Source organism: Gadus chalcogrammus, chromosome 9, assembly GCF_026213295.1.
Source record: "Gadus chalcogrammus isolate NIFS_2021 chromosome 9, NIFS_Gcha_1.0, whole genome shotgun sequence".
NCBI lineage: Eukaryota > Metazoa > Chordata > Actinopteri > Gadiformes > Gadidae > Gadus > Gadus chalcogrammus.
Genome location: NC_079420.1, coordinates 13,946,220 through 13,971,050, shown reverse-complemented (window position 1 = coordinate 13,971,050; position 24,831 = coordinate 13,946,220). Strand labels below are relative to the sequence as shown.

At 49.3% G+C, this 24,831-nt stretch overlaps 1 protein-coding gene across 1 annotated transcript in view; it reads right to left on the bottom strand.

Annotated features, from left to right (window-relative positions):
- Positions 1-222: 222 nt before the first annotated feature.
- LOC130389556 (protein-methionine sulfoxide oxidase mical3a-like) overlaps positions 223-24,831 on the bottom strand; it is a 42,030-nt gene continuing 17,421 nt past the window's right edge. Inside the window, exons 21-39 of the mRNA XM_056599387.1 lie at positions 24,138-24,333; positions 22,951-23,294; positions 22,476-22,568; positions 21,606-21,767; positions 20,777-20,851; positions 19,015-19,089; positions 18,744-18,857; positions 18,544-18,623; positions 16,224-18,453; positions 15,930-16,024; positions 15,589-15,771; positions 14,404-14,454; positions 12,791-12,898; positions 11,895-11,988; positions 9,865-9,915; positions 6,518-6,586; positions 4,618-4,717; positions 3,918-3,991; positions 223-3,750 (exon numbers count right to left, since the gene is read on the bottom strand). Coding sequence (XP_056455362.1) covers positions 3,566-3,750; positions 3,918-3,991; positions 4,618-4,717; positions 6,518-6,586; positions 9,865-9,915; positions 11,895-11,988; positions 12,791-12,898; positions 14,404-14,454; positions 15,589-15,771; positions 15,930-16,024; positions 16,224-18,453; positions 18,544-18,623; positions 18,744-18,857; positions 19,015-19,089; positions 20,777-20,851; positions 21,606-21,767; positions 22,476-22,568; positions 22,951-23,294; positions 24,138-24,333 — 4,379 coding nt within the window. The 3' untranslated portion in view covers positions 223-3,565. The remainder of the gene's footprint in view (positions 3,751-3,917; positions 3,992-4,617; positions 4,718-6,517; positions 6,587-9,864; positions 9,916-11,894; positions 11,989-12,790; positions 12,899-14,403; positions 14,455-15,588; positions 15,772-15,929; positions 16,025-16,223; positions 18,454-18,543; positions 18,624-18,743; positions 18,858-19,014; positions 19,090-20,776; positions 20,852-21,605; positions 21,768-22,475; positions 22,569-22,950; positions 23,295-24,137; positions 24,334-24,831) is intronic.

Genomic DNA, 24,831 nt, shown 5'->3' with positions numbered 1-24,831 from the left:
ACATTACGGGCCTTGTTTCTGCCTCCGCGCTGAAGGCAGGAAGGAGTGCTAGCGCGTGATGGCGCCCCCCCGCCCCCTCGGCTCCCCTACCCCAACGTCTGACAGGCGGGCGTTGCGCTCGCAGCCGCTGCCCATGTGGGTGTGTGTCTCGGTGCACGAAATGTGTTCTGACACGCTGACCACAGCCCCCCTGCCTCAGCGGTCGACTCGATGAGAGGAGATTTCCGTTATGTAATGTTAAGAAAGGGGCTGCAGTACAGTGGCCCCCAGGGACAAGCAGAAATAGAAGAAAAAGGACATTTTCTTCTGTAGAACCGTCCGCTAATAGGGGGTTCCTGTCGCCGGTGGAGGATTTGTATTCATTTTATGGAGTTTTACTATGCATATACCGTCTATGTCTTGCTGTAGTTGGTGTTTGGAGCGATGGAACAGTTTTACATAATCCACATGTCGCTTTACATATCCTCCATTGCAGCCCAGGGGGAAGAGACAGGGCCTTGAATAGGGATAATCTTAAATGATTTTACAACTTCATGGAACCTTTCGCCCAAAGACCCCATGCATCATTCCAAATGACTGGGTGTGATTCTCCCATCATATACTGTTACACACCTACACATCTCAAAAATAAACAAAAACAAGTTTGGCGTCTGAACACCGAGCGTTGGCGTCTAACTGAATTATAAAAAAAATTGCCGGAGTATCCGATTTTACATTACCAATGTGTTTGATACTGTAACATTGGGAAAGACAGAAAAGCTGGACCCTTATCTATGTTTTTTTCCATAACTTCCAATTGTTCGATGCTGCTGCACTGATCCAGACAAACAGTATTTTGGTTACATTGATTCAAGTAAAGTGGTGCTCTAAGATATTAATGAATAATCAAATATGTATAAAGCTTGGTTCATCATATCAATTATGTTTTTCTCTCAGTGAAATGAAGTGTAAATATTTATAAGATTCCATAATTCTGTATATATGCATATGAATAGACAAGCTAAGAAATTCACATGGCTATTCATTAATCGCTTGCTTACAAGTTCTTGCACAATAACAAAGTAATTGTTGGGGTTTTCTGTTAAGTTCTGCGACATGTCACATGTAATTTTTCCTTTTTTGAAGTATGGTGGCTCTATAGTTAATCGTTTTATATAATAGTTATTTATAGAGATTTATATAAGTGCCCTATATCGCCTCAATTTACAGTTGAATACATTGGATATATTTTGATGTGGCAGATGTGGCACCAAAGAATAACAGCTGGCCTTGTGCTGGCTACTCCATCAAACCTCATCAACTGCTGCCAGAGCAGAAACAGGAGTCCATACTGTAGTGAACACAAAAGATGTGATATGTATAATGACTCAAAATTACTGCATTGTTTTATTGCCATTTCTGCATACATCCAACACCCTATGCGGCTTTAGCTACATGAAGCATTTACAAGTCAATAGTGAACATGGCATTTTAAAAATTAGGATTCCATTTTTTTGTACATATAATAACATATAATACAGCCTTGCACACATTAATAAATATCAACACAATCTGTCAAACATGTCACACCATTTAAAAGCCTTGAAATTGTGTAACATTTCCTTCACAGCTCAAGTCATAAATATAGCCTCTGGCACAAGGTGTCTTTGCAAGAAAAACAGTGAAGACCCTTTTGTGTCAGTTTGTGAGAAAACTAGTGGATTCAAACGCTGAACAAGGAACTACATGTCCCAAACCATGGGTTGTTCGTAGATCTCATGTTCTCTGGTCTATGCTTAAAAAAAACAAAAAAACGGTTATGAAGTCCTTTTGTATAAAAAGATTTGACTTAAAAAAAAGTAAAAGTGTATTCCCAGTGAGATGTACAAATGTTTGCCGCACCTCAAAGTAAACCCACAGACATCCAACATGAAACGTGTCCGATGCCGACAGAACTAAAAAGGCCTTTTGTTCGAGAATAACACTAGCGTTTATGTGTTTGTGGTGAATTCCTTTGTTGTTGCAACGGCTGAACCAACATGTCCGGTAGCATCTGACTCAGTGGACCTACCCAGTAACAACAGAAACCTGCCCCAAACCAACACAACCACACAGTAGGAACCCTCCATAACGGCCAAGGGAGAAGCCTTATCCATTTTCACTCTACTAATGCCCTGTTATGGAGTAGGGATATGTAATCCCACAGATGTTTGTGTGTGTGTAATTATTGCACTGAGCTAGTAGATTAAAACTGGGTTTGATGTAACCCAAATCAAGATTGCTGCCAAGAAATACCAGGCAATGGGGAAAATGACTTTTTTACTTTGTGAAAATCTTAAAATCCCTTTGTGTTTGCTAATCTATTTTGTAATCAGACAATGCAAGTCCAAAAAATGCAGACTTTGTCCTGATCCTGTGCTCGCTGCTCTTGACATGCAGTTCCTATCAAGGTATGCCTGGTTAAGAATGGTTGAGGTCTGGTTACTCTGGTTACACAGAGGAAAACACGTTATATCTGCTGAAAGCAATCCACTCTAACGAGTGCTTGTGAAGCCCATGCGGCCACATTCAAACGGATTTAAAAAATCATTGTCAGGGGAAAAGGGAGCATGAAATAAAATAAAGTCTTTGAGCCTCTTCGGAAACAACTCCTAAGGACACAGGGGCTGGCCTGTGATTGGATAGAAAGGCAGCCTAAGTGGAGTGTCAGTTTCCCTCGTCGGGGTCGCCAATCACAACGGATCCCCCGCAGTTGGGAGAGTTGAGTGTGAGGCATCTCTGCAGCACGCAAACAATCTCTTTAGCAGTCCTTGCAAAGCAATAAACGAGAACTCTCTATATACTGTGAAATGTGATATACCTACCAGTGAATCTGTACAACTCCTTTACATCAGTAGGACCCAACCTCTCTTTTTTTCCCTTTTAGATGATAAAACCCTTTGATTATTTTCTAAATTCTCCCAAAGTTCCTCTTATAAAGAGGAACATTTTAAGCAATACTAAAGCTGTGGCTCGCCATAATCAGTCTCTCCAGATCTGGATACCCCATAAGCCTTTTTTGGGTGGGAGCAGGGGGGGGGGGGGGGGGCAAATATGTAAACGGTAACGTTCATTTTTCTTTTTTTACCGTTTAGCGTAAAAAAAAAACTAACGTAAACATAAAAAGTGACCGACGGAACTAACGTCAACATCGGTTTCTAGCAGCCGGTTTTTCCGACGTAAACGTTAAAAACTAAACAGAATCCGTTCCGTCACACTCGTGGCTGCAGCGGGAGAACACTACACATTCACGGCTGTGGGTGTGGCAGTAGCGGAGACTCTGCATTCATCCGTCAGTCCTCTCCGTAGGGCCCTGGCAAAACACACACGCACTCACACAACCCAAAGACCCTGTGAGAAAGGCAAGTACGGGCCGACGAGTGGGGTCCTACTGGAGAAGGGGTCGATCTCTGCGTTGAGCGACTGGTTTCCATAGCTGAAACACCGCAGTCTTGCAGGGGGAAAAAAAGAAAGAAAAAGCAAAAAGGACATTCCGTGCGGCTTGGTCTGTGTGTGTTTGTGTGGGGGGGGGGGGGGGCGGCCGCCCTCACACCCAGTTGAGGTTGAAGCCCTTGGAGAGCATCACCGACTCCAGGTCCTTATCCTCCTCCTTCTCGCGGAGCCTCTGCTCCTCCAGAAGGGCCACCAGGGAGTCGCGCTGCTCCACCACCTCCAGCATCTCGTTGAGGATCTGCTTCTCTCGGCTCAGCTCCTGCTCCGTCTTCAGGTGGTCTGCGGGACAGGGAAAGGGATCAGGGCAGAGTTTGAGTATGCAGGAAGGAAGGAAACAAAGAAAATTAGGAGGAGTGTGTGAGACACGTCAGTGGCACAGAGAGGAGATAGAGGGGGGGGAGGTTCCAGATTGGAGGCAGGAAGCACCCTGGAGAGTCAGCAGTTACCTTCCACAGCCATCCTCTCCCTCAGGTCCTGCTGGAGCCTGCTCTGCCGGTCTTCCAGCTCCAGCTCCCTGGCACTGGGGGAACAAACAAGGCAAGGCGAGACCAGTTATTAGGCTAATTCTTCTACACGCGCCTCGCTCAGCGTTCGTATTTCCGGCCATCCGACTGCTTCGTTTAGCTTCCGCAACGCTATATAATTGAAGGGGACTCTGATGTGCTTGGATAAGGCCTGCCACTCGCATGAAAAGTACAGAAAATGTAATAGTCAGCGGAAAGGCAATAATGCCCAGGAGGATGGGAATATATTATGATTTTGAGCCCGGCCGTCGCTGTGAAACGTAAGGGTTGAGACGGCGAGACGTAGGCAGCCTCTTTAGTGCCCATTCTAACTGAACAGAGACGACCTCCGGGGTGCGATGTAGCAAAGTACTGCCTACCAGCTTCTCTTTAGATCACGTCCCTTTGATTCAGATTCAGAGGCAGATTATTATTATTATTTTTATATGGGCCGTGACTAACGTCCCATAATAACCTGTGCTTCAGGGCTGTGTTCGGGCGACACAGCGAACCGGCGTTGTGCGTCGATCACACGCCGTCTAAACCAGACTCCTGATTGTCTTAAGCGGCGGCACAAAAATACCTCCGCGCATCAAAAAGGCATTTCAAAATCACAACCCCGTGGAACAACGTCGGTACTCACAATATCATGAGCTCCGACTCGTAGCGGACCAGCGCGTTCTTCTCCTGCACCAGTTTGAACCACTCCTGCATCAACTTGGGGTCGTCCTTCTTTCCCATGCCTGCGGACGGGGAAGACCCAACGTGTCAACGACCAGCGACAAACCACCAGTCTACCCAGATCCTTCCCGACACGCAAGACGAACACACACACACACACACACACACACACACACACACACACACACACACACAGGGTGGGAGGAGGGGTTTGGGGAAGTGGGTTTGGCGGGGATGCAGTAACAGCCAGGGCCAGGATGTCCTAGCCAAGGGGGCGGGCGCGCTGGCACATTAGACACGCTGGCCAATGAGGACAGGACAGCTGTTGGCGTACCGTGGCTGATGGACTATGGAGCGCCACGGCCTTTGGCTGGCGCACACACACACACACACACACACACACACACACACACACACACACACACACACACACACACACACACACACACACACACACACACACACACACACACACACACACACACACACACACACGATGAACTCTTCTGGGAGTCTGCCGTGTCCAGTGTAGATGAGGCATGAAGACAGGACGGCTAAACACAATCACTAAGCTCTGAGGACCTCCGTTCCCGTCCTGAACGAGTTACGAGGATCCAGCCCATCTTGGCTACACAGCGCAATGGGTCCGGGCGCGGGACAGGCACACGTTGTACGCATGGCCTGGCCAGCGGAGGCTAGTCCAACACATGACACGCTCATGATTCATGAATGAATCAGTAGCTGGGGGCCATGAGTGTCTGCTGTAGGTGGAGCCATGTTTCTCTCCGCACCGCCAAGCCTCACCCCAAAGGCTCCGCGCGCGCACACACACACACACACACACACACACACACACACACACACACACACACACACACACACACACACACACACACACACACACACACACACACACACACACACACACACACACAGTGATGGACAGCAGAACCAGATGAAGTACTAAATAAATACGTTGAGTTACCCTCTTTTGGACCTTGAATATTTAAAACTAGTTTTCAGACTGAAGCAAGTTTCTTGCTTGAAGGGCAAACAACACCCAGAGGCCAACCCAATCCAATCCATGCTCAGACAGTTTTCTATTATTATTTAATCCTCAGGTTAGTCCCACAAGCTCAGGTGAACACAACAACTGAAAGGTTGATAAGGTATCAACCTAAAATAAATATATTTCCCGTTAGCTGAACAGCAAACTGATTACATGCTGTTGTGAAAACCACACAAACCAAAAACACACACTGCAGGCAAGTGTACCGGCAGCTTCCCCTTTAATCTACGGCTGCTACTCAGAGTAAACTGAGGACCGGTCACGTCTCCACCTTCTCACTAACATCCCATCTCCTTCCAAGCCGTTTCAAGTGATATTTTGTTATGATACGACAGTGCCATCCATGCATGCCAAATATAATGTTTAATAGAGAATACATCAATTATCCATGATTTTCCGGGACACATTTAAAATAAATATGATTGAATGAAGTGATGTGAATTCCACTAACCCCAAAAATATCATCAAAAATGTATGGGAGGCATAACCTACTTTCTCAAAGTAAAATAGGCTTGTCTGGGAGTCTGCACTGCTAGCTAGGATCCACGGTGCCGTCAGTGATAAACTGAAGGCCCCTTTAAAGGGCTGTGTGTCTTCATGATAAGAGGAAATATCTACTGAGCCTGTTCACACGCAAAGACAAATCATAGGCAGGGTGAGGAAGGGACGGGACAGGGCGGTTGGGGTGGTTATGGACTTGCTGGTTACAAACGAAATGGAGAGAGGCCGGGGGGTTGGCTTCTGCCGATCCTTGTGGCGGTTGTCATGGTAACCCACCACAGGGTTACGTTACCTTCGGGGGACCAGCAGGAGCACAGGGAGAGGGTTCTTCGGCGGTAGGTCCGCACCGGGGAAGATTCAACTTCAACACGATAACAAAGGAGGGAGATGGGCCATGGACATGGAGACACACACACACACACACACACACACACACACACACACACACACACACACACACACACACACACACACACACACACACACAGAGGCAGAGAGAGGGCGAGAGCAACAGAAGGAGGGTGAAGGAGTGGAGAGGGAGAGCAGTGGGGATAGTAAGTGAAGGAGAGAGAGGGAGAGAGATAGTGACAGACAGACAGAGAGAGAGAGAGAGCAGTGGGGATAGTAAGTGAAGGAGAGAGAGGGAGAGAGATAGTGACAGACAGACAAAGAGAGAGAGAGCAGTGGGGATATGGAGTGAAGGAGAGAGAGGGAGAGAGATAGTGACAGACAGACCGACAGATGGAGAGCAATGGGGATAGGGAGTGAAGAGAAAGAGGGAGAGAGATAGAGACAGACAGAGAGAAACAAAGAGAGCAGAGGGGATAGGGAGTGAAGGAGAGATAGTGACAGACAGACAGAGTGAGAGACAGACAGACAGACAGACAGACAGACAGACAGACAGACAGACAGACAGACAGAGCAATGGGGATAGGGAGTGAAGAGAGCGGGAGAGAGATAGAGAAAGACAGAGAGAAACAAAGTTAGCAGAGGGGATAGGGAGTGAAGAAGAGAGATACAGACAGAGAGAGAGAAACAAAGAGAGCAGAGGGGATAGGGAGTGAAGGAGAGAGATACAGACAGAGAGAGAGAAACAAAGAGAGCAGAGGGGATAGGGAGTGAAGGAGAGAGATACAGACAGAGAGAGAGAAACAAAGAGAGCAGAGGGGATAGGGAGTGAAGGAGAGAGATACAGACAGAGAGAGAGAAACAAAGAGAGCAGAGGGGATAGGGAGTGAAGAAGAGAGATACAGACAGAGAGAGAGAAACAAAGAGAGCAGAGGGGATAGGGAGTGAAGGAGAGAGAGGTAGATAAAGAGAAACACAGACAGAGTGAGAGACAGACAAACAGACAGATGAATGTGGATGAGGAGGGAAGAGGGAATGGAGGGAGGGGGAACAAAGGAAAAGTATGAGATGTTTATCAAGGAAGATGAAGAAGGTGAGAGGAGTGTCCGCTGACAGAGAAGCAGGTTGGACGTGGGGGTGAGTACATTGAGGAGAGGAAAGAAAATCATAAGCAAAAGGAAGAGATCACATGGCAGGAAAAACCTTGGAGTGGAGGGGAGATCAAGTGTATTTGTTTGTGTTCATGTGTGTCTCTGTGTGTCTGTGTCTATGTGTGTGGGAGTAGCCGTGAGGAGTTTAAAAATGAAGTAAATGAATGCACTTGTTTGTTCAATATTTCGTATTTATAGATCGCAAACGAAAATGTGTTTCACTGCAAATGTTCTCATTTTTCCACAGATACTGAATCATGATTACATCTGATTGACTACATCTCTTAACTATAAAAGTCATACTTATATATGCAAATAAATCAAACTCAATAACCATCTTGTAGAAAATAATATGTCCTTTGCTATGTTTCAGGTAGAGAAATAAATAGGGGTTTGTGTGTTGTACTGTGATGGTGGTGTCCTCAAATGGCTGACCAAGTTCTGAGGGACATGTGAGTGAGTGAGTGAGTTAGAAAGAGAGCTAAAGCATCACTCGGCACCTGGCTCCCGTTGCAGGACTTAACACACCAAAGTTGTACGTGAAGACTTGAGGGAGAGTGCTTTAAATGGGAGCCTTTCTACATTACAGCGGTGGAATAGGGTGTCCAAGGCAGGCAGCGTTCCACCTCCTTCCTGGGGCTGACTCTGATGATTGCACACTTTGAGAATAGACCGAGATGCAATGCAAGTTACCGTGAACGCGTCGAGTAGTCAGTGTTTGGTTATACTTACCATGGGCCACGCACACGCACACACACACACACACACACACTCACACACACACACACACACACAACAACAAAACAGACCCCGGAGTGAGTAAATCACTCAGGGGTCTGAAGTCTGCCATGATTACCATGATTGGATGTGTGCATAGCAGTGTGTATCTTTTGTCATTCGGTTAAAAGTACAGAATTATGCAAAAATCCCATTTCATATGGAGATGAAGATCGTTGGATTTTTCTTTCTGCACAAACGGATCCTCAAACAAAACTCACACGCAAACACCTGTCTGACAAAATGCACTGCGGAAACGAGAGTACACAACAGACCCCCCCCTCCCCCCCGTCTCTATGAACACACCGGGAGAAGACACACGCTCCATCACTCCTTCTGAAGAGCTTCAACTCCCCTGCAGCCCAAAGACGGGGCTTAAAGAAATGAACCATTACGTTACGCAAATGCCTAGTGCCACCCCCCACACACACTTTGGGTGATAGGAAACAGTGTGACTCCTCGGCACAAGGTACACGGCATAAAAGGCATGCTGCTTTGAAGTGGCCCAGTCAGACCTCCATAGAACTGCACAGAGGCAAGGCACACACGCACACACACACACACACACACACACAAAACAACAACAGGACACAACACACAGAACAACACACCACACCACACAGTGTCCCGTTGTGGAACACAAACACACGTCCCATTGTGTTAGCGCTGGCTATTTTCAACCCAAGCTCAAGGTTGGTAAACCGACACCCGGGGGCCGGTTAGAACCCCTCTTGTTAGCTAACACAACACACTGGGGGGGGGGGGGTGGTTACGCAACTGAGCCGGTATGCAGAGAGTTAGGGAGGGGGGACTACAAGAAGGAGGAAAGAACTACAAAGCAGTCCTACAGCAGGAGGGTCTTGGAGAAGGGGTGGCGGGAGGACGGGGTGAGGGCCCAGGGACGCGGGTTAGCAGTGGGGGTGCCAGGTAGGAGAGGCTTGCACTTGCACTATCATGTGAAAGGGATGGCTTTGTGCTTTTGGGTGCCTGTGTGACCTTGATGATAATTACGTTTTGGCGTGGAGCTCTGCTCGTGGCAAATTGCATTTTGTAACAAATGCGCACATGTGAAACGCGTGGGGGGAAAACATGATTACAAAGAGGAACCCGTCAGATTGGATAGAGCAGTGGAGAACACCTCATGAGACGGTGGTCCACGTCTGATCATGAGGCGTCGTAAAAACCAGCCAGCCAGCCAACCAGCCAGTCACCCAGCCAACAGGGGAAGAGGAGGAGGTGAAAGGAAGGGGGTGGGTGGGGTTGTGGGGGGGTACAAAGCTCAAAGGGAGTTCAGGGGGGTGAAGGACAGGTTGGGTTAGCCATTAGGTTAGTGATTTGAAAGCGACAGATTTGAAATACATACCGCCCAGATGCAAGTCCAGGATTTCACTGTAATTAGAATCTCCCCAATAGTCTATAACGACAGGGATATATATAGAGTTATTCCACACGCAGCCACGGAGCAGTCAACATCAGCAGGTCATGCATGTCTTTTGCATACGGAGATGTACACACGCACGCACATGTACACACCGCAACCACACACACAACATATGCTGTCGATAGACACGACAGTACACAAAGTACAGATAACATTCTGTGGTACATGGCATTTCCCAGAATGCCATCACACTGCTGCATAGATTTGCTGTATTGCCATTTGCTGGTCTTGTATTGCTGTGTTATGAGTAATTGAAGCACATTTTTCAAATTACCTTTGGAACAGGTGGAGAATGTGTGTGTGTGTGTGTGTGTGTGTGTGTGTGTGTGTGTGTGTGTGTGTGTGTGTGTGTGTGTGTGTGTGTGTGTGTGTGTGTGTGTGTGTGTGTGTGTGTGTGTGTGTGTGTGTGTGTGTGTGTGTGTGTGAGAAACTGCAGCATGTTCAGTATCAAGGATTGGTCGCAATGTTTCCTATATCAACCTAGGAATAAGAAGCTGCAGAAATAGAAATAGAAAGACTACATAAAATACTTCTTCCATAATTGCGTGGGTGTGTGTGTGGGTGTGTGTTTCTCCAATCCCGTTCAAACTAAAGCTACATTCACCCCCCAAGGGATGTGGAATGTTAAGATGGAGGAGCCCGATTCTCGTCTCCATTTAGAGAACAGAAACCCCCTTAATTGGGAGGTAAATGAAACAACACAGAACAACAACACAATAACAGGTCAATAAACCCACATCCAGAATGAGCACACACACACAAATCTATGTCGGAGACCCCATTCCCTCCCCCCCTCCCCCCTGGTGGCATGCGGTCGGGGCAGGCAGAGGACGGACGGTATGGAGGGACAGAACCGGATTGGGGTATTGAACGATGGAGGGTTCTGGTGGTGCATGGTGTCACCACGGATGACGGGATGACGTGTGGCGGTGTTAAAAATGGTGTTCAAAAAATATATAGTAATAAAAAAAATAAAGAGTGAACTCGAAGTAAAGCTAATACCTGATCTTCGTTTGTGCTGTTTGGGTATTGTACAAGTACCTTTATACAACCCTTTGGAAGAATACAGTAGTAGAAACAAAAGGTTAGGATCTTTAAACAGCCCGTTTAAAAAATGCAATTCATGTGCAAAATCTATATCACTTATTTAGCAATAGACGGAAAGGCCAATCTTTGATGAATGTATGCAAAGAAGAAAAACGCACTATTTGATATGTTCATTATTATGTGCATTTGTAACGTACGGCATGCACCTCAAAGGCTTGTTGGAGATGATAGAGAAAAAGGATTGAAAAGCCCTGTCGAAAGGAATATGCCGTTCTCAATCAGAATTACTTTAAGCGCAAAAAGGTCAGACAGCTTGTCACTCCCGATGGCTCACTCACGTTTCAGTGCTGGTCAACTTAATAAAGTTTTTCGCCGTTCTCTTCACAGTTGTGTTGTTAAGCATTTTAATGGTAGTGAGAGTGGCTGGCTTTCCCTCACCCAATCACCAGCCGCCAGAGGAAGGAAAACAGCATTTACCTCCTTTAACTTAATAAAACATCCTCTGCAGGATCCTCGCTGTGACTATACGCAGTCGTGTATTTAACGCTCTCCAATTTAAGCTTAACTGAGCCTGAAACCAGGAATGAGCTTTTGTTTGTATCAGTATATATCAAAGTTTAAAGAGGATAGAAGGAATACTATATTTGTTCCCACCCACTGTCACAGAATGCATCACTATCCCGCTACTTAGAGCCCAGGCCTCAGCGACTACGGATCAGACCGAGGTGGTACTGGCGTCGTTAACTCCATCTGTAGAGCTTTGATGTGTTGACTCAGTCCGTACCGAGACGGATCAAGGCGCTACCATTATCACAGGTCTATCTCCCGGGTCACACCGAGTAAAACACCAAATGAGAATGGCTGGAAGGTTTTGAGTGACAGCCCCCCCCCCCCCCCCCCATTACCTGCTTCCCCTCGCAGGGCCTTCTCTACGGCCACCCCCCTCTCCTCCAGCTGCCTCTGCTTCTCCTCCACCTGCTCCAGCTGTCTCTGGATGATCTGACGGGGGGGGGGGGGGAAGAGGGAAGGCGATGAGAATCAATCCCAGGGAGCAGCTAAGAACATTAGACATTACAAGCCAAATGAAGACGGCGCTCTCTCGCTCTCGCTCTCGCTTGAGTGACGCTGGGCTCCGCACAGGGGTTCATTCCAGCGCGTCCCTTTAACTTTTAACTTGTTGAAATCACGTTTTTTAGTGCTCTCTTCGCTTCACCACAAAGATTACCTTTGCGGCGTACTTCTACTTTAAAGTAAACCTTCGATCGGCCAACACTTTGCGATCAATGTCACGGCTTTTGAGTCAAAGCGGTTGGACACTGGGGTGAATAAATGAGGATCAGCTGCCTCAGTGTACACACAGCGGGCATTTACTTTAATTGATTTGCTGCGAGTCTATCGTAATTATGCGTGCCAGGGGGGGAGGGGGTCAACCCTGGGCTAATCAGGTGTATTTTAATCTTGGATCCAGCGTGTTTCCAGTTTTAGGCGAGTGAGGTGAGAAATTGAGCTTTTAGAAGGTGATTTAAATTAAAGTCTTGCTACAGTGCTCAGTTCACACAGTATTTAAGTGCGACCTCAACAGACACTTTTTTAGAATAACTATCGTCCAGACTAACGGTAAAAGTGTACCATTAATGACCGAGATCGTGTGAGCCAATCACACACTCACAGATCCCACCCTCTAAAAACACGGTGGGTTGAAACAAATACGAAACGAAAGACAGCAGAAACGCCCCGTCCACCATTGGTGAGAGAGCGGGCTGTATTCGGACGTCTCCCCTCCCTCTAAGGTGGGCTTTACCTGCGCCCGGTGCAGCCTCTTGAGCTCCTCCTGCTTGGCCTGCCGCCGCGCCGCCTTCTGCACCCGCCGGGTGAGCTTGGCGTTAAGCTCCTCCTCCGTGTACGTTTTCTGTCATCAACACAGAGAAGGGGTGAGTCAGGGTGGTCTCGCCCCCCCCCCCCACCCACCCACTTCTCGGAGTGCTCGTTATGCACGCCCGTCTCCACGGCGACGCTCCGTTCTATGAGGTGCTGTTCTAGATCACACCGCAACGTCGTTGGGGGGGGGGGTGAGGGTCTCGATGACACCGGGTACAGAAAAACACTTTTTGCTTTTACAGAGTTATTGGAGCTTTGCTTTAGATGATACAAGAATACGGTCTACAGGAAATAAGCTCAACTCCCTGGACATTTCATTTCCTCTGCTAAAGCCAGAGCGACACCAGCGGGAAAAAAAAGAGGAGAGAATAGAGCGCCGATAGCGGTAGAGTGTATCAGTTCTGAGTTCTTCCATTCGCTGCTCTGCGGTAGGTAAGTAGGAAAACTGTGTTGAGAGAAGCTTTGATGTGTTAACAGTTGACCAGAGAGAGGTAGAGATAGATAGAGAGAGATGTAGAGAGATGAAGAGAGAGGTAGAGAGAGGTAGAGAGAGGTAGAGAGAGGTAGAGAGAGGTAGAGAGAGGTAGAGAGAGGTAGAGAGAGGTAGAGAGAGGTAGAGAGGTAGAGAGAGGTAGAGAGATGTAGAGAGAGGTAGAGAGGTAGAGAGAGGTAGAGAGAGAGATGTAGAGAGAGAGATGTAGAGAGAGAGATGTAGAGAGAGATGTAGAGAGAGATGTAGAGAGAGAGATGTAGAGAGAGAGATGTAGAGAGAGAGATGTAGAGAGAGAGATGTAGAGAGAGGTAGAGAGATGTAGAGAGAGAGATGTAGAGAGAGATGTAGAGAGAGATGTAGAGAGAGATGTAGAGAGAGAGATGTAGAGAGAGATGTAGAGAGAGATGTAGAGAGAGATGTAGAGAGAGATGTAGAGAGAGATGTAGAGAGAGAGATGTAGAGAGAGATGTAGAGATGTAGAGAGAGAGATGTAGAGAGAGATGTAGAGAGAGATGTAGAGAGAGATGTAGAGAGAGAGATGTAGAGAGAGATGTAGAGATGTAGAGAGAGAGAGATGTAGAGAGAGAGAGATGTAGAGAGAGAGATGTAGAGAGAGATGTAGAGAGAGAGAGAGGTAGAGATGTAGAGAGAGAGAGAGAGGTAGGGAGCGAGAGCGAGAGCGAGAGAGAGAGAGCCCTGTCATGATGGACAGTGCAGGGACATCACCGTGGTAACAAGGTGAGGTGAGTAGTGCTGCAGGTTGGCGAGGCGTTGTTAACAGGGCACAACACCAGTATGTTAAAAAGGGGAGGAGTTGTTGGGAGAGAGAGAGGGATGGTGGCTCGCGCTTTGGCAGCCCACTAACCCTTGCATCCAAAAGGGCCGGTTAGTGTCGTGGTACGGCAAGTTAAACACATGTCAATAAACATTGATTGTGGTGGGGGTGGTGCACTGATGCATGCACAGAGGGAGGGGGGGGCGGGGGGTAGGAAAAAAAGAGGATGGCAAGGATGATGGAGCATTGGAATGTATTCAAACACTACCTTTGTAGCATACGATCTCTTGAAGGCCAGTGCATGGGGGACATAAACAGACTTGGGAGGAGGAGGGGGAGGAAAAACAAACATGATACAGATGGAATTAAATTGAATGGGTGAATGATTATGTTAAATAAATAAAAAATGAATTAAAATAAACTATATGCATTCAATTATTGGTGAAATCAAACAGGGCTAGGTTAATGTCCCACACCAACACACAACAATGTGCAGTTATGATTGTGCAACCATTAAAACAGATTAATACAACACAATTACAACACTGGAGGGTTAATTCAAAGAATCGACTTTACCAAAGAGCAATTTGGCAAGTATTTGCTACTGGGTTATCTGTGCTAAAACGAAAACCACTAACACAGGTTGAGGAGTGCTAGTCTAACAAACACTGAAGTAAGGACGACCGAAGCTACAAGATTAACGACACAGATCCTGTCGTTGCGCAGTGGGATCTCACAGGGCCAGGCAGGCATGCTAAAGTTTTAGAGGTGGATATTAGAAGCAGTAGAAATACATTATGGCTACAGATGCATTATGGCACAGTCATCGTTTGCAGCCGACTGCGGGAACATCCTGTCAACTATGATTCGTTCCGCATTTTGCAGATAAATAAAATAAAAATAGTGATGGGGGAGGGGAGGATTTTATGGTTGGTTGTAAAGAATATTTAGTTGGATAATAAATGCAAGCCCCTGGCCCTGAACCCAATGTATCGTTCTACACACGTATAAACAAACAGCAAGCAGCACAGGAGAGTACACTTTTGAATTTCATCCAATCTTACAATAAATTAATCCATGTCGAGTCAGTGACATTAATTTGGAATAGTCACCGATTTCTCTGCAAACAAACAAATCATTCCCATACCAAAATATACCGTAGGGGGTTTTGCTGCCAGACTAAGGTATAAATATATATTTTATTGCAGTGGACCTTTTAGAATACTAATGGGTCTTATGAATTATTTTGGGGTGGGTGAGTGGGGGTGGACTGTACACTATAAAAATATGTACGTGAACATAATAACTATCCGTGTCCAATCATTGAGGACAATGGGAATGTCTGATTGAAACACTGCGTACCAAAGAATGTGTTGCTGGTCCACCTTTGTTTTCAAATCTCAGCTCGTTCTAAATGAAATTCAAAAGCATTTGTCTCCCTGCTGCGCAATACCTCATCAGCTCCGATCTCTCTTTCCCGATCAGCTTCTCTGTCACATGCTTTAGCTTTCTCCTTTTTCCTTTCCTTTGCCCTCATCCTCTCCTTCAACACTCTCCTCCTTTCCTTCCCAAGTTTCTCCTCTCTCAGAGCCTCCTGCTGAATGCCTGACACTAAGTCGAAGATGTCCTCGTGCCGCTGTCAAGTGGTGCGTCGCAAAGTGGGGTACAAATAAAAATAAAATATAGATAAACAAATAAACACAAACGGATGATTTGATGGAAACGATCAAAGTCAAACATAACAAGTGAGTGGAAAATGGCAGCCGTGTAACAGCGTCTTTGGCCGCTACTCACGTCTGCCTTGGACTTCTGGGAGGATCTTTCCAGAACGTCGTCGCAGGACAGGTCTGACTCCTCGGAGAAGCTCAGGTTACGGCGCGACTTTAGCTCTGTAATAAACGACAAAGCGGCAAGTGGCTTTTCAGCGGGGAAGCGTTTCGACTTCCTCCACAAGGAATCCCCAAACAGACTTAATGAGAGCGGAAGGGGAGCCGTAGAGGAGCCGTAAGCGGTCGACGAGACCACAAAGGGAGCCATAAAAAGAACCAATAAAAGACGGGCCCGGACGACCTCGGCCGCCGACCGTACCTGACGACTTCCCGTCGGGCGACGACCTGCCCTTCTTCCCCGAGTCCTGCGCGGTGGAGCTCGAGGACGGCGTGCTGGGACACGACTTCTCCTCGCTCTGCTGCCTCTTCTTTTTGTCCTTCTTGTAGCCCGAGAACACGGCCTTCCACAGGGACTTGTGTTTGGGCGGCGTCTCGCCCTCGCCCGAGGGCCTGCCGCCCTCGTTCTTGGCCTTCTTCTCCTTCTTGCTCTTCCTCGGCGAGAACAGGGAGCTGCGCTTCTTGCTCTTGCCCCCCGAGGAGCCCTCGGACGAGGCCACCGAGCCGTCCAGGCTCTTGTTGCCGCCGAAGAAGCGCTCCGGCAGCGTCTCCGCCTTCTTCGACTCCAGGGCCTTGACGGCCGACGTGTTGGGCGAGACGGCCGGCTTCCTGCCCTTCCCGCCGCTGTCGGCGGCGGCGACGGTCCAGGCCACCTTGGACGCCGCACTCTTGACCGCGTCCGACTCCTTCATCTTGGTCAGCTGCTTGCTCATGGCGTCCTTCAGGGCCTGGCTCTTGATGGACTTCTCCCGGGCCCTCATCCGCTCCTCGGCGATCTCCTTGGCCTCCGGGGAGAACTGGGTGGCCCTCGGGTGCCCGGGGATGTTGGGCTTGCCGTTCTCCATGGCCAGGGCCAGGTGCAGGGGGGGCCTGAGGCTGGTGGGCGGGGTGTAGTACTTGTTCAGGCTGGTCTCCGGGGTGCGCTCGTCAAAGTTCTCGTCCACGTCGTCGGCGAACGGGATCTCCGCCACCGTCTCCACAAACGACTTGCGGGCTTCCTCCCGCCGGGGCCTCTTTTTCTCCCTCATGACCACCACCACCACCTCCTCCTCCTTCTCCTTCTCCTCCACCTTGGGGGCCTTGATCGGCGAGGTGGGGGTTCGGAGAGCAGGCTTGGGCCCCGTCACAACGGGGCTGAGCTGGGTGCGCGGCGTGGGTACCGGCGTTTTCGCTCTCTGAGGCGAAACGGGGGTTTTGGCCCTGGGAGGCGAGACCGGGCTTTTGACTCTGGGGGGCGACACGGGGGTCTTTGGTTTGGCGGCGGACGGGCCGTTGGCCAGCGTGACCCCTGGCTTCTCCTTGCCGTTGGTCCAGGCCACCTGGTGCCTCTGGGGGCGGAGCACGGCCGGGGACTGGTTGGCGGGCACCGGCGGGGGCGGGCTTGACGGCGGGGTCATCATGGTGGAGTCCGAGGCGTTGGAGCTCTCGCTGTGCGTCGCCCGGCTCCGGGGGGCCGCGCTCCGTTGGAGCCCCGGGCCGGAGCCGACGCCGCCGCTGCTGCTCAGCGCTTTCTTATCAGAGCCGTTGCCCTGGAGCGCGCCCGCGGAGGAGGGGGGCGCGGCGATGGGGGTGATCACCTGACCCTCCAGGGTGATGTTGAGCCGGCGGATGACGGGCCGCTTGGGCTCCGCCGACAGAGACGGGGGGCGGAGCGGCTTCGGGGTGGTGGTGGTGGAGGCGGAGGGGGCCGGGGGCGAGGGGGCGAGGCTGGAGCTGGAGGAGGACGTGTCGGGGCTCTTCTCCAGGATCCTGCTGCTGCGGTCCAGCGGCGTGAGGCCCAGGCTCTTCCGGATCTCGGCGCTCTTGAGCCAGAACTCCTCGATGATGTCGGCCTTCTTGGAGGGGGTGTCCTCCGAGGGGGCGTCCGGGGGCTGCTCCGGGTCCGCCGCGTTGGGCCGCGGCGTGGAGCTGAGCGCGGGGACCGGCTGCGTCCGGACCGGGGACCGGGAGGCTTTGGGCGAGGCCGCTTCTCGGCAGGGTAGCGACGGGGCGCAGATGGGGGAGAGGGGGTTGCCGGTGAGCGGGCAGATGGAGCGGTCGGGATACACCGGAGACACGGAGGCGCCGGACGACGCCGGCAGGGGGACGGGCTGCGACCGGATCGGGGGCGTGAAGGCGAAGGTGGTGGGCGACGGGGCGGGAGATACGGCGGGGGATGCCGGAAGGCCCGGAGATGGAGCGGGAGTGAGAGCGGGAGTGGGACCGGGAGTGAGACCGGGAGTGGGACCGGGAGTGGGACCGGGAGTGGGACCGGGAGTGGGACCGGGAGTGGGACCGGGAGAAACGGCGGGAGACGGCGAACAGCCCCGCGGGCTCCCGGGTAAGGGCGACGGGGGGGCGCTCTCGGGCAGGGCCGTCTCCGGTACGAAGGGTGCCGGGGAAAAGGGCGAGCTGGGAGACTCCACCGAGGAGCGAGGAGACGGGGGCTTTATCTGGAAGACAAATAAGGTGAGGATGAAAAAGATACTTTTCCCTGGAGAAATCGCATAGAATCGCATAGACCTTAATATGATATTCCTTACCTGTATCTCAGGCTCTGCAGATGGCTTGCTGGGAGAAACAATGATATCTTCTTTCTGGAAAGGACCGATACTGGATACTTCTGCAAACATACCACAAAGTTATTCAACCCGTGACCAAACACCAGGCGCTCTACTGGAGATGTACAAGGAATACAAACTCAAAACAATGCAGACATTCCTCCCACCCCGGAGACACTCACCAACGCTGGACACATTTCCCAGGAACCTAGACTTCCTGTCCTCAGCAGGAAGTGACTGAACGTGTTCCGATGGGTGCAGGCGAGCCTCCGCCTCTGCATCCGAGGGGATGTCATCTGAGAACACAACGTCAGGAAGAAATGCTTGATTGCTTTCGATCCGGGGGGGGGGGGGGGGGGAAGGGACGTTCCTTGAGTGTAAAAGTTATATAGTACCCCCAGTAAACCAATTCGATGGCTGCGATTGGTGAAACCAAATTCAATTATTGCCTACCCTGATCCATCTGTGTGCCAGGCTCTAAATCAGGAGCGTAGGCCTCTTGCTCCGGCTCCAGATCCTCGCAGGGCTCTGGTGTGACAGAGATTAGAAGGAGTGAACCCCACATCATGCTGTCTCCACGTTCAATACAAAGGCGGCCGGGACAGGCGCTTTCTTCAGCGTGACAACCTCCCCCAAAATGAACCTTTTGAGAAGGCCTGTTGCCATGGGGCGAATATAAACAGGACGACAAAGATCAGTCTGTGAGGGAGAGTGACTAAGAAGCTTTAAAAAAACAACAATATAGTGAGGAAGTAAAAGTGCTACCAGAGGGATGAGGAGGACTTTCAATCCCAGGGACAAACTTTATTTTTATCCGAGGGAGGTTGAAATAAAAATATTTATTTATATTCTTTGTTCAAAAGATGAATAAAGGAACTAATCCTGACGGACATCAAATATCACATGGATGCCAAACACTATTGACAAATTTGATGGGATTTCTTGCTTTAGGCATTAACACACATCCACATCCACAGACACACACACACACACACACACACACCTCTGTCACTTTGTATTCTTAATACCATGTGCATTTACAAATCATTCTCTCCAGAGGCAGCTTTCATTTTGTGCAAACAAACACAAAGGCTTTCAGTGTTGTTCTTTCAATAGGACGTTAGTTATTGTTGCTGTAATGATGTAATTTAGTTATTGTGAGGGACATTGAAAGAAAGCTAAGCTATTAGTATTAGATACACCATCTTTAATTTAGCGATGCTATTGGAGGGGATAAACCAATCGGAATAGGGTGGAGTAGGGAGTAGTGTCGCCTGGTGTCATTCAAAGACCTGTAGGAACAATGATTCATCCAAAAAGTGACAAATAAAAAAAGGTAAGCATAGAACAATATTAGTGAATAGAGACATGCAGCTCTCAGTTTCTGTACGAAAAAGGGTACAACAGCCAAGGGCACAGTCAAAAGGTGTTAATTGTTAACGTTAGTCAGGAAACGTTAGTCAGGAAACAAGCAGCTGATACAATATTCTTGGAGAGATATAAAAAGACAAATGAGAAAAAAGGCCTCATGTGATTGCACGCGCACCCGCACGCGCACACACAGCCGCAGGCACGTACACGCACACACAAACTTCGGGCCAATTTTGTCATTTGATTCAGGCATAACAATAACCATCCATGTGGATTGTTGTGCAAGTCACCCAAGCGTGGAGTGAAGGTGTAGAAATAGCCACTCTGTTATTTATAACAAACTTTACACTTTTAACCATTGAGCAATATAATCTTCATTGTTCTTAGTTAACAGCTGCACTTTGGCAAACGTGTCCAACTGAATGAGGAGAGCTCACATATTAAAGTTTAACAGTCCAATAATAGAACTTCAAACTCCAACCAGGACCGGACCGGTCGGTGCGACAGTGCCGTCCCATAGAGGGACTGGGGCGGTGTGGGGGGTAAAGGCAGGGTGAGCAGCGGTGTGGAGAAGGGAGAGAAACGAGTGAGGTGGGAGGCGGGGCTCTGACCCCCCCCCCACCCAGCAGAGTCAGCTCTCCAGTGGGACAGCCGGGGCCATGCATGCTGGTGAATCCAACTGGTCCCGCGTGGGTTGTTTTTTTTAATGCATGCGCCAGGGGTGATAGAACAGACACCAGCATGTGGTGTGGGGAAGGTGGACAGGGTCTATGAAGTGTGCGAGACTCCCCCCCCAGAGAGCAGATCACGTGAGGTCTCTTTTATTACTGCAGGTCTGCACTACCTCCCGAGATGCTGTCCAGCCACACTCTCACTGCGTCCTGCCGGGGGGACGCGTGGGCGGCCTCCGCGGCTACGGCTTTTAGTTTTTTTTCGCACCAGGAGACACGCGGGACAAACAGGGGGGGGGGGGGGTGGAGAGAGAGAGAGAGGGGGAGAGAGAGAGAGAGAGAGAGAGAGAGAGAGAGAGAGAGAGAGAGAGAGAGAGAGAGAGAGAGAGAGAGAGAGAGAGAGAGAGAGAGAGAGAGAGAGAGAGAGAGAGAGAGAGAGAGAGACAAAACAACAAAAATCAAACAGTCAAGACAGGTATTTAATGAGACACATGGGAAAGAACAAAGGGGGGGGGGGAGAGAACAAAGCAGAACACAATTCAAAAGGGATTAAGAAAAACATATAAGATTAAAGAGATGATGTGCGGCAGGGACGTGATCAGAGACCTTGGGCTGCAGCTGCACAACATCGACACACACACGCACGTACACACACTCAACAAGAAGCCTGGACACAAAAGGGAACAGGAGATGAGATGCAATGCACAAAAACAAAAAACTGTTGGTTAAATACACACAACGTGTATGTTAAGAGGGGAGGGGGGGATCCTCCTAACAGAATCACGATCAGAGAAAAATGCAGAACAGAACATCGACAACAGAAACATACGACACATTAGTCACAGAGAATGAACAAAAACTGAAACAGGGGCAGCCATTAGGGTGCGCTAGTGTCTCCTCCTCCTAAACCGGGGGGGGTCCCTATGCAGCACGGCCACGGGAAGGGGGCCCACCCCGCCCTCCAGCCCCCGAGGGCGCGTCTCCTCTAGGTAGGGGGTTTACCTGTCGAGGAGGGCTGGGTTTGCACAGAGGGCTGGGACAGCTGGGAGGTGTTAGACAGCGGCCTGTTGCCCTCTGAATCCACGCCCGGCGCCCTCCCGCCCAGACCTGCCGGGGCCCGCGGGTCCACAGGCTGCAGCACCTGCTGGATCAGGAGGTTCCTGGCTGCAGGCGTGGGGGTCGGCGGTCAAGTGTTTGCGAGTTTAAGAGCGTTTGAGGGAGAGGGAAAGCGCGAGTGGCGTCCCATGTGTGGTGGTCGAGGTAGCGTGGGTTCAAGGGAGAAGAGGAGGAGGAAGAGAGACAAAAGACAAGCGGTTCAGGTTGAGCCACCGAGGGACAGGGGGAAGGAAACAGGGACATGAAAGAAATAGAGGAAATGATTGGTAACTCGATAATTTGATTAGCAAAACATAAAGAATATCCCTCCGGGAGCTTGGGCTGCAGGCATGCACTATGAAAAAAAAAGTGAAAACATTAGAAGTTAGAAAAAATATATATATAAACCCAACAAAATTAGATCTAAAGGATCCTTCTGCAAATCGCTACCAAGCAACTGCTGCATCACTAAGAAGCCAACGAAAAACACCTGCAAATTGATGGAACTGTTAATCTGATTAGTACTTCGCCAAGTGTCACCAAATCCCAAGAATCAAAGCGGCAAACAGCAGTAACAAAAGATGTAAGTAAGGCTTCATAGCCACACACAGCAGGTCTCATAACAATCCGTATCCCTTTAAAGGCCAAAACGCAAACGAGTCAAACAATTGTTCATTAAAAGGGCAACAGGCTTCACACGTGTTGAACAAAAACAGCGAGGGGAGTGAACTCAAACCAAAAAGGTACTGCAAAGGCATCCACAGGCAATGCTGCTACCTTTAAATGTACCAACATCCTCTTCGTCTGTGAGGTACTTCTCCAGCCAAAGCCCTGACTGAAGCTCCCTCTCCCAGGGGAAGTACTCCCCCTCTGCCAGTAGGGGGAGACAAAGTCCCCAAAAAGTAACACACACACACACACACACACACACACACACACACACACACACACACACACACACACACACACACACACACACACACACACACACACACACACACACACACACACACACACACACACACACAAATGGGGAACAGAGGAAGAGAGATCAAGGGTGAGATGAAGGGGAGCGGAAGGGGTTGTAGAGGAAGGGGGGGTGGGGCTAACAGACAGAACAGTAGGGATCTTGGTTCTGTCCTCATGGGTCAGAATGAATTCAGAGCAGGATGTAGACGACTCAAACACACACACACACACACAGATGGTCATTTGGTGGCACAATCTTAATCAACAACCGAAATAAACCTACCGTCGCTAGACTCTTCCTCGTCATCCTCCTCCTCCTCTTCGTCTTCCTCATATTCGTCTTCCGCGTCTGCTCCCTCTTCCTCCTCCTCTCTCCGGATGGCGTCTTCCTCGCCTCCCTCTCCACCTTCTCCGCCTTCTTCGCTGTCTCCCTTCAGCTTGGCGTGGAGCTCCACCGCCTCCCTCCAGGGAACGCCTCCCAGATCAGAGGGGCTTTTGGGGAGCGACTGCCCCTCCTCCTCCTGCTGCTGCTGCACCTCCTCCTGTAGCTGCTGCTGCTCCACTTCCTCTGGTTCCTCCTCTTCTTCCTCCTCATCCTCGTCGTCCATGTCAGACTCTGAGCTGCTGCTGTGGAGAGATGTACAGAGAACATGAACGAATGACAGTCAACAGGGCTAGTGTACCAGTGAGGATGGTGGCTGAAGCACCACCCAGCTCAGGGCTGGTGCTATAGCCAGTAGCTGAGTGATACCTGAGCCAGTACCGGTGGGTACTCTGGTGACACTTTGCTTTATCGTACCTTTAAATAAACATGAGAAACTCTTAACATTCAATAGGATATTCTGTGATTGTTGCTGATCGATACAGGACCATAAACAGGAGTCACGCCTCTGCTTGATCCATTTTAAATGCATAGGCCTCTAGAATAACAATGCTAAATTATAGTCCTGTAACAATATTTCAAAGGAAATCAATTGCGGCGTAGGCGTTGGTGAGGGGGGTGCTCAAACCGTGCTGATGGAGCCGTGCTGCCCCACAAGACACCGGTCGGGCACGCGCTTCAGCTACAACTCTACGTGCGTGCCGTGCATGGTGCATCTTATTACGATTATTCCGATCAATATGCGATTTTTCTTTTTAAAGTTCCTTATGATCGGTAATATTCACCAAACAAGCAATAAATCATTCTATAGTATGACCAACACAACATTTGAAGCAGTCAACATATAAACTGCACTTATATGATTGGATGAACTGATGCATGAATTGATATTATAACAGCTTTATTTAACTATTGAAGTTAAAAATAAAAATAAATACGAATATTACTGATCTCCAGTGACTAACAGTAACAAATCCCCTCCAAGAAAAAAGGCTTCTCTTTTATTATTCGAAACCTTTGCGATTTGCAAGTGGCGTTCTATTACAGTGCGACACCGGTTTGAATTTGACCAATGATTCAGCCCCCACCTGGAGCCAGGGTCGGCGTTCAGGGTCTTGTCCAGCACGCTGCTGAGGTTGTGCTCGGCCAGAGTCTCCTCCGGCACCTCCTCCAGCACCTCCTCCCTCTGCAGGGACAGCTGGTAGTTCTCCAGCTCGATGCGCTCCGGGGTCCCGCGCAGACGCTTGGGGAGGACGGGCTCCGGCAGGCCGTTGGCCTCCGGGACTGAAGGGGGCGACACAGAGGGCGGGTTGGAAGAACGCAGAGGGCAGAGGAGGACGGGACCGGCGCGAGGGTGCAGTGGGGTGGTTAGAGTCCCTAAGGCTCCCACTGTGGACGTCTATGGGGTGTGTTTGTTTCTACCTTATACTTTATGGATTTCAACCCCCCCCCCCCCCCCGACCAAACACCATCAACTCTTGAAAGTTACCAGTGGTCATGGTTGGGCAAAGTTACGTTTTCGACAAAAAAACACTGACACAAAAGTTAAGATGAACGAAGGAATTTATTTCAATAGGTCAATTACTTACAGCAACTGGAATCTTAATGCAGAAAAAAAATATATTATATAAATACCTTTCAGATTAATATTTTGACATTTGATTATTAATTTATCAACAGGGTGGGTGCTTTGCCTTTCTCCCAGCCTTTCTTCTATCTTTCCTGGAATTGGTTTTCCAATTTGCCGACTGCATTACAAGTTGGCCTTTAGAAAACGTAATC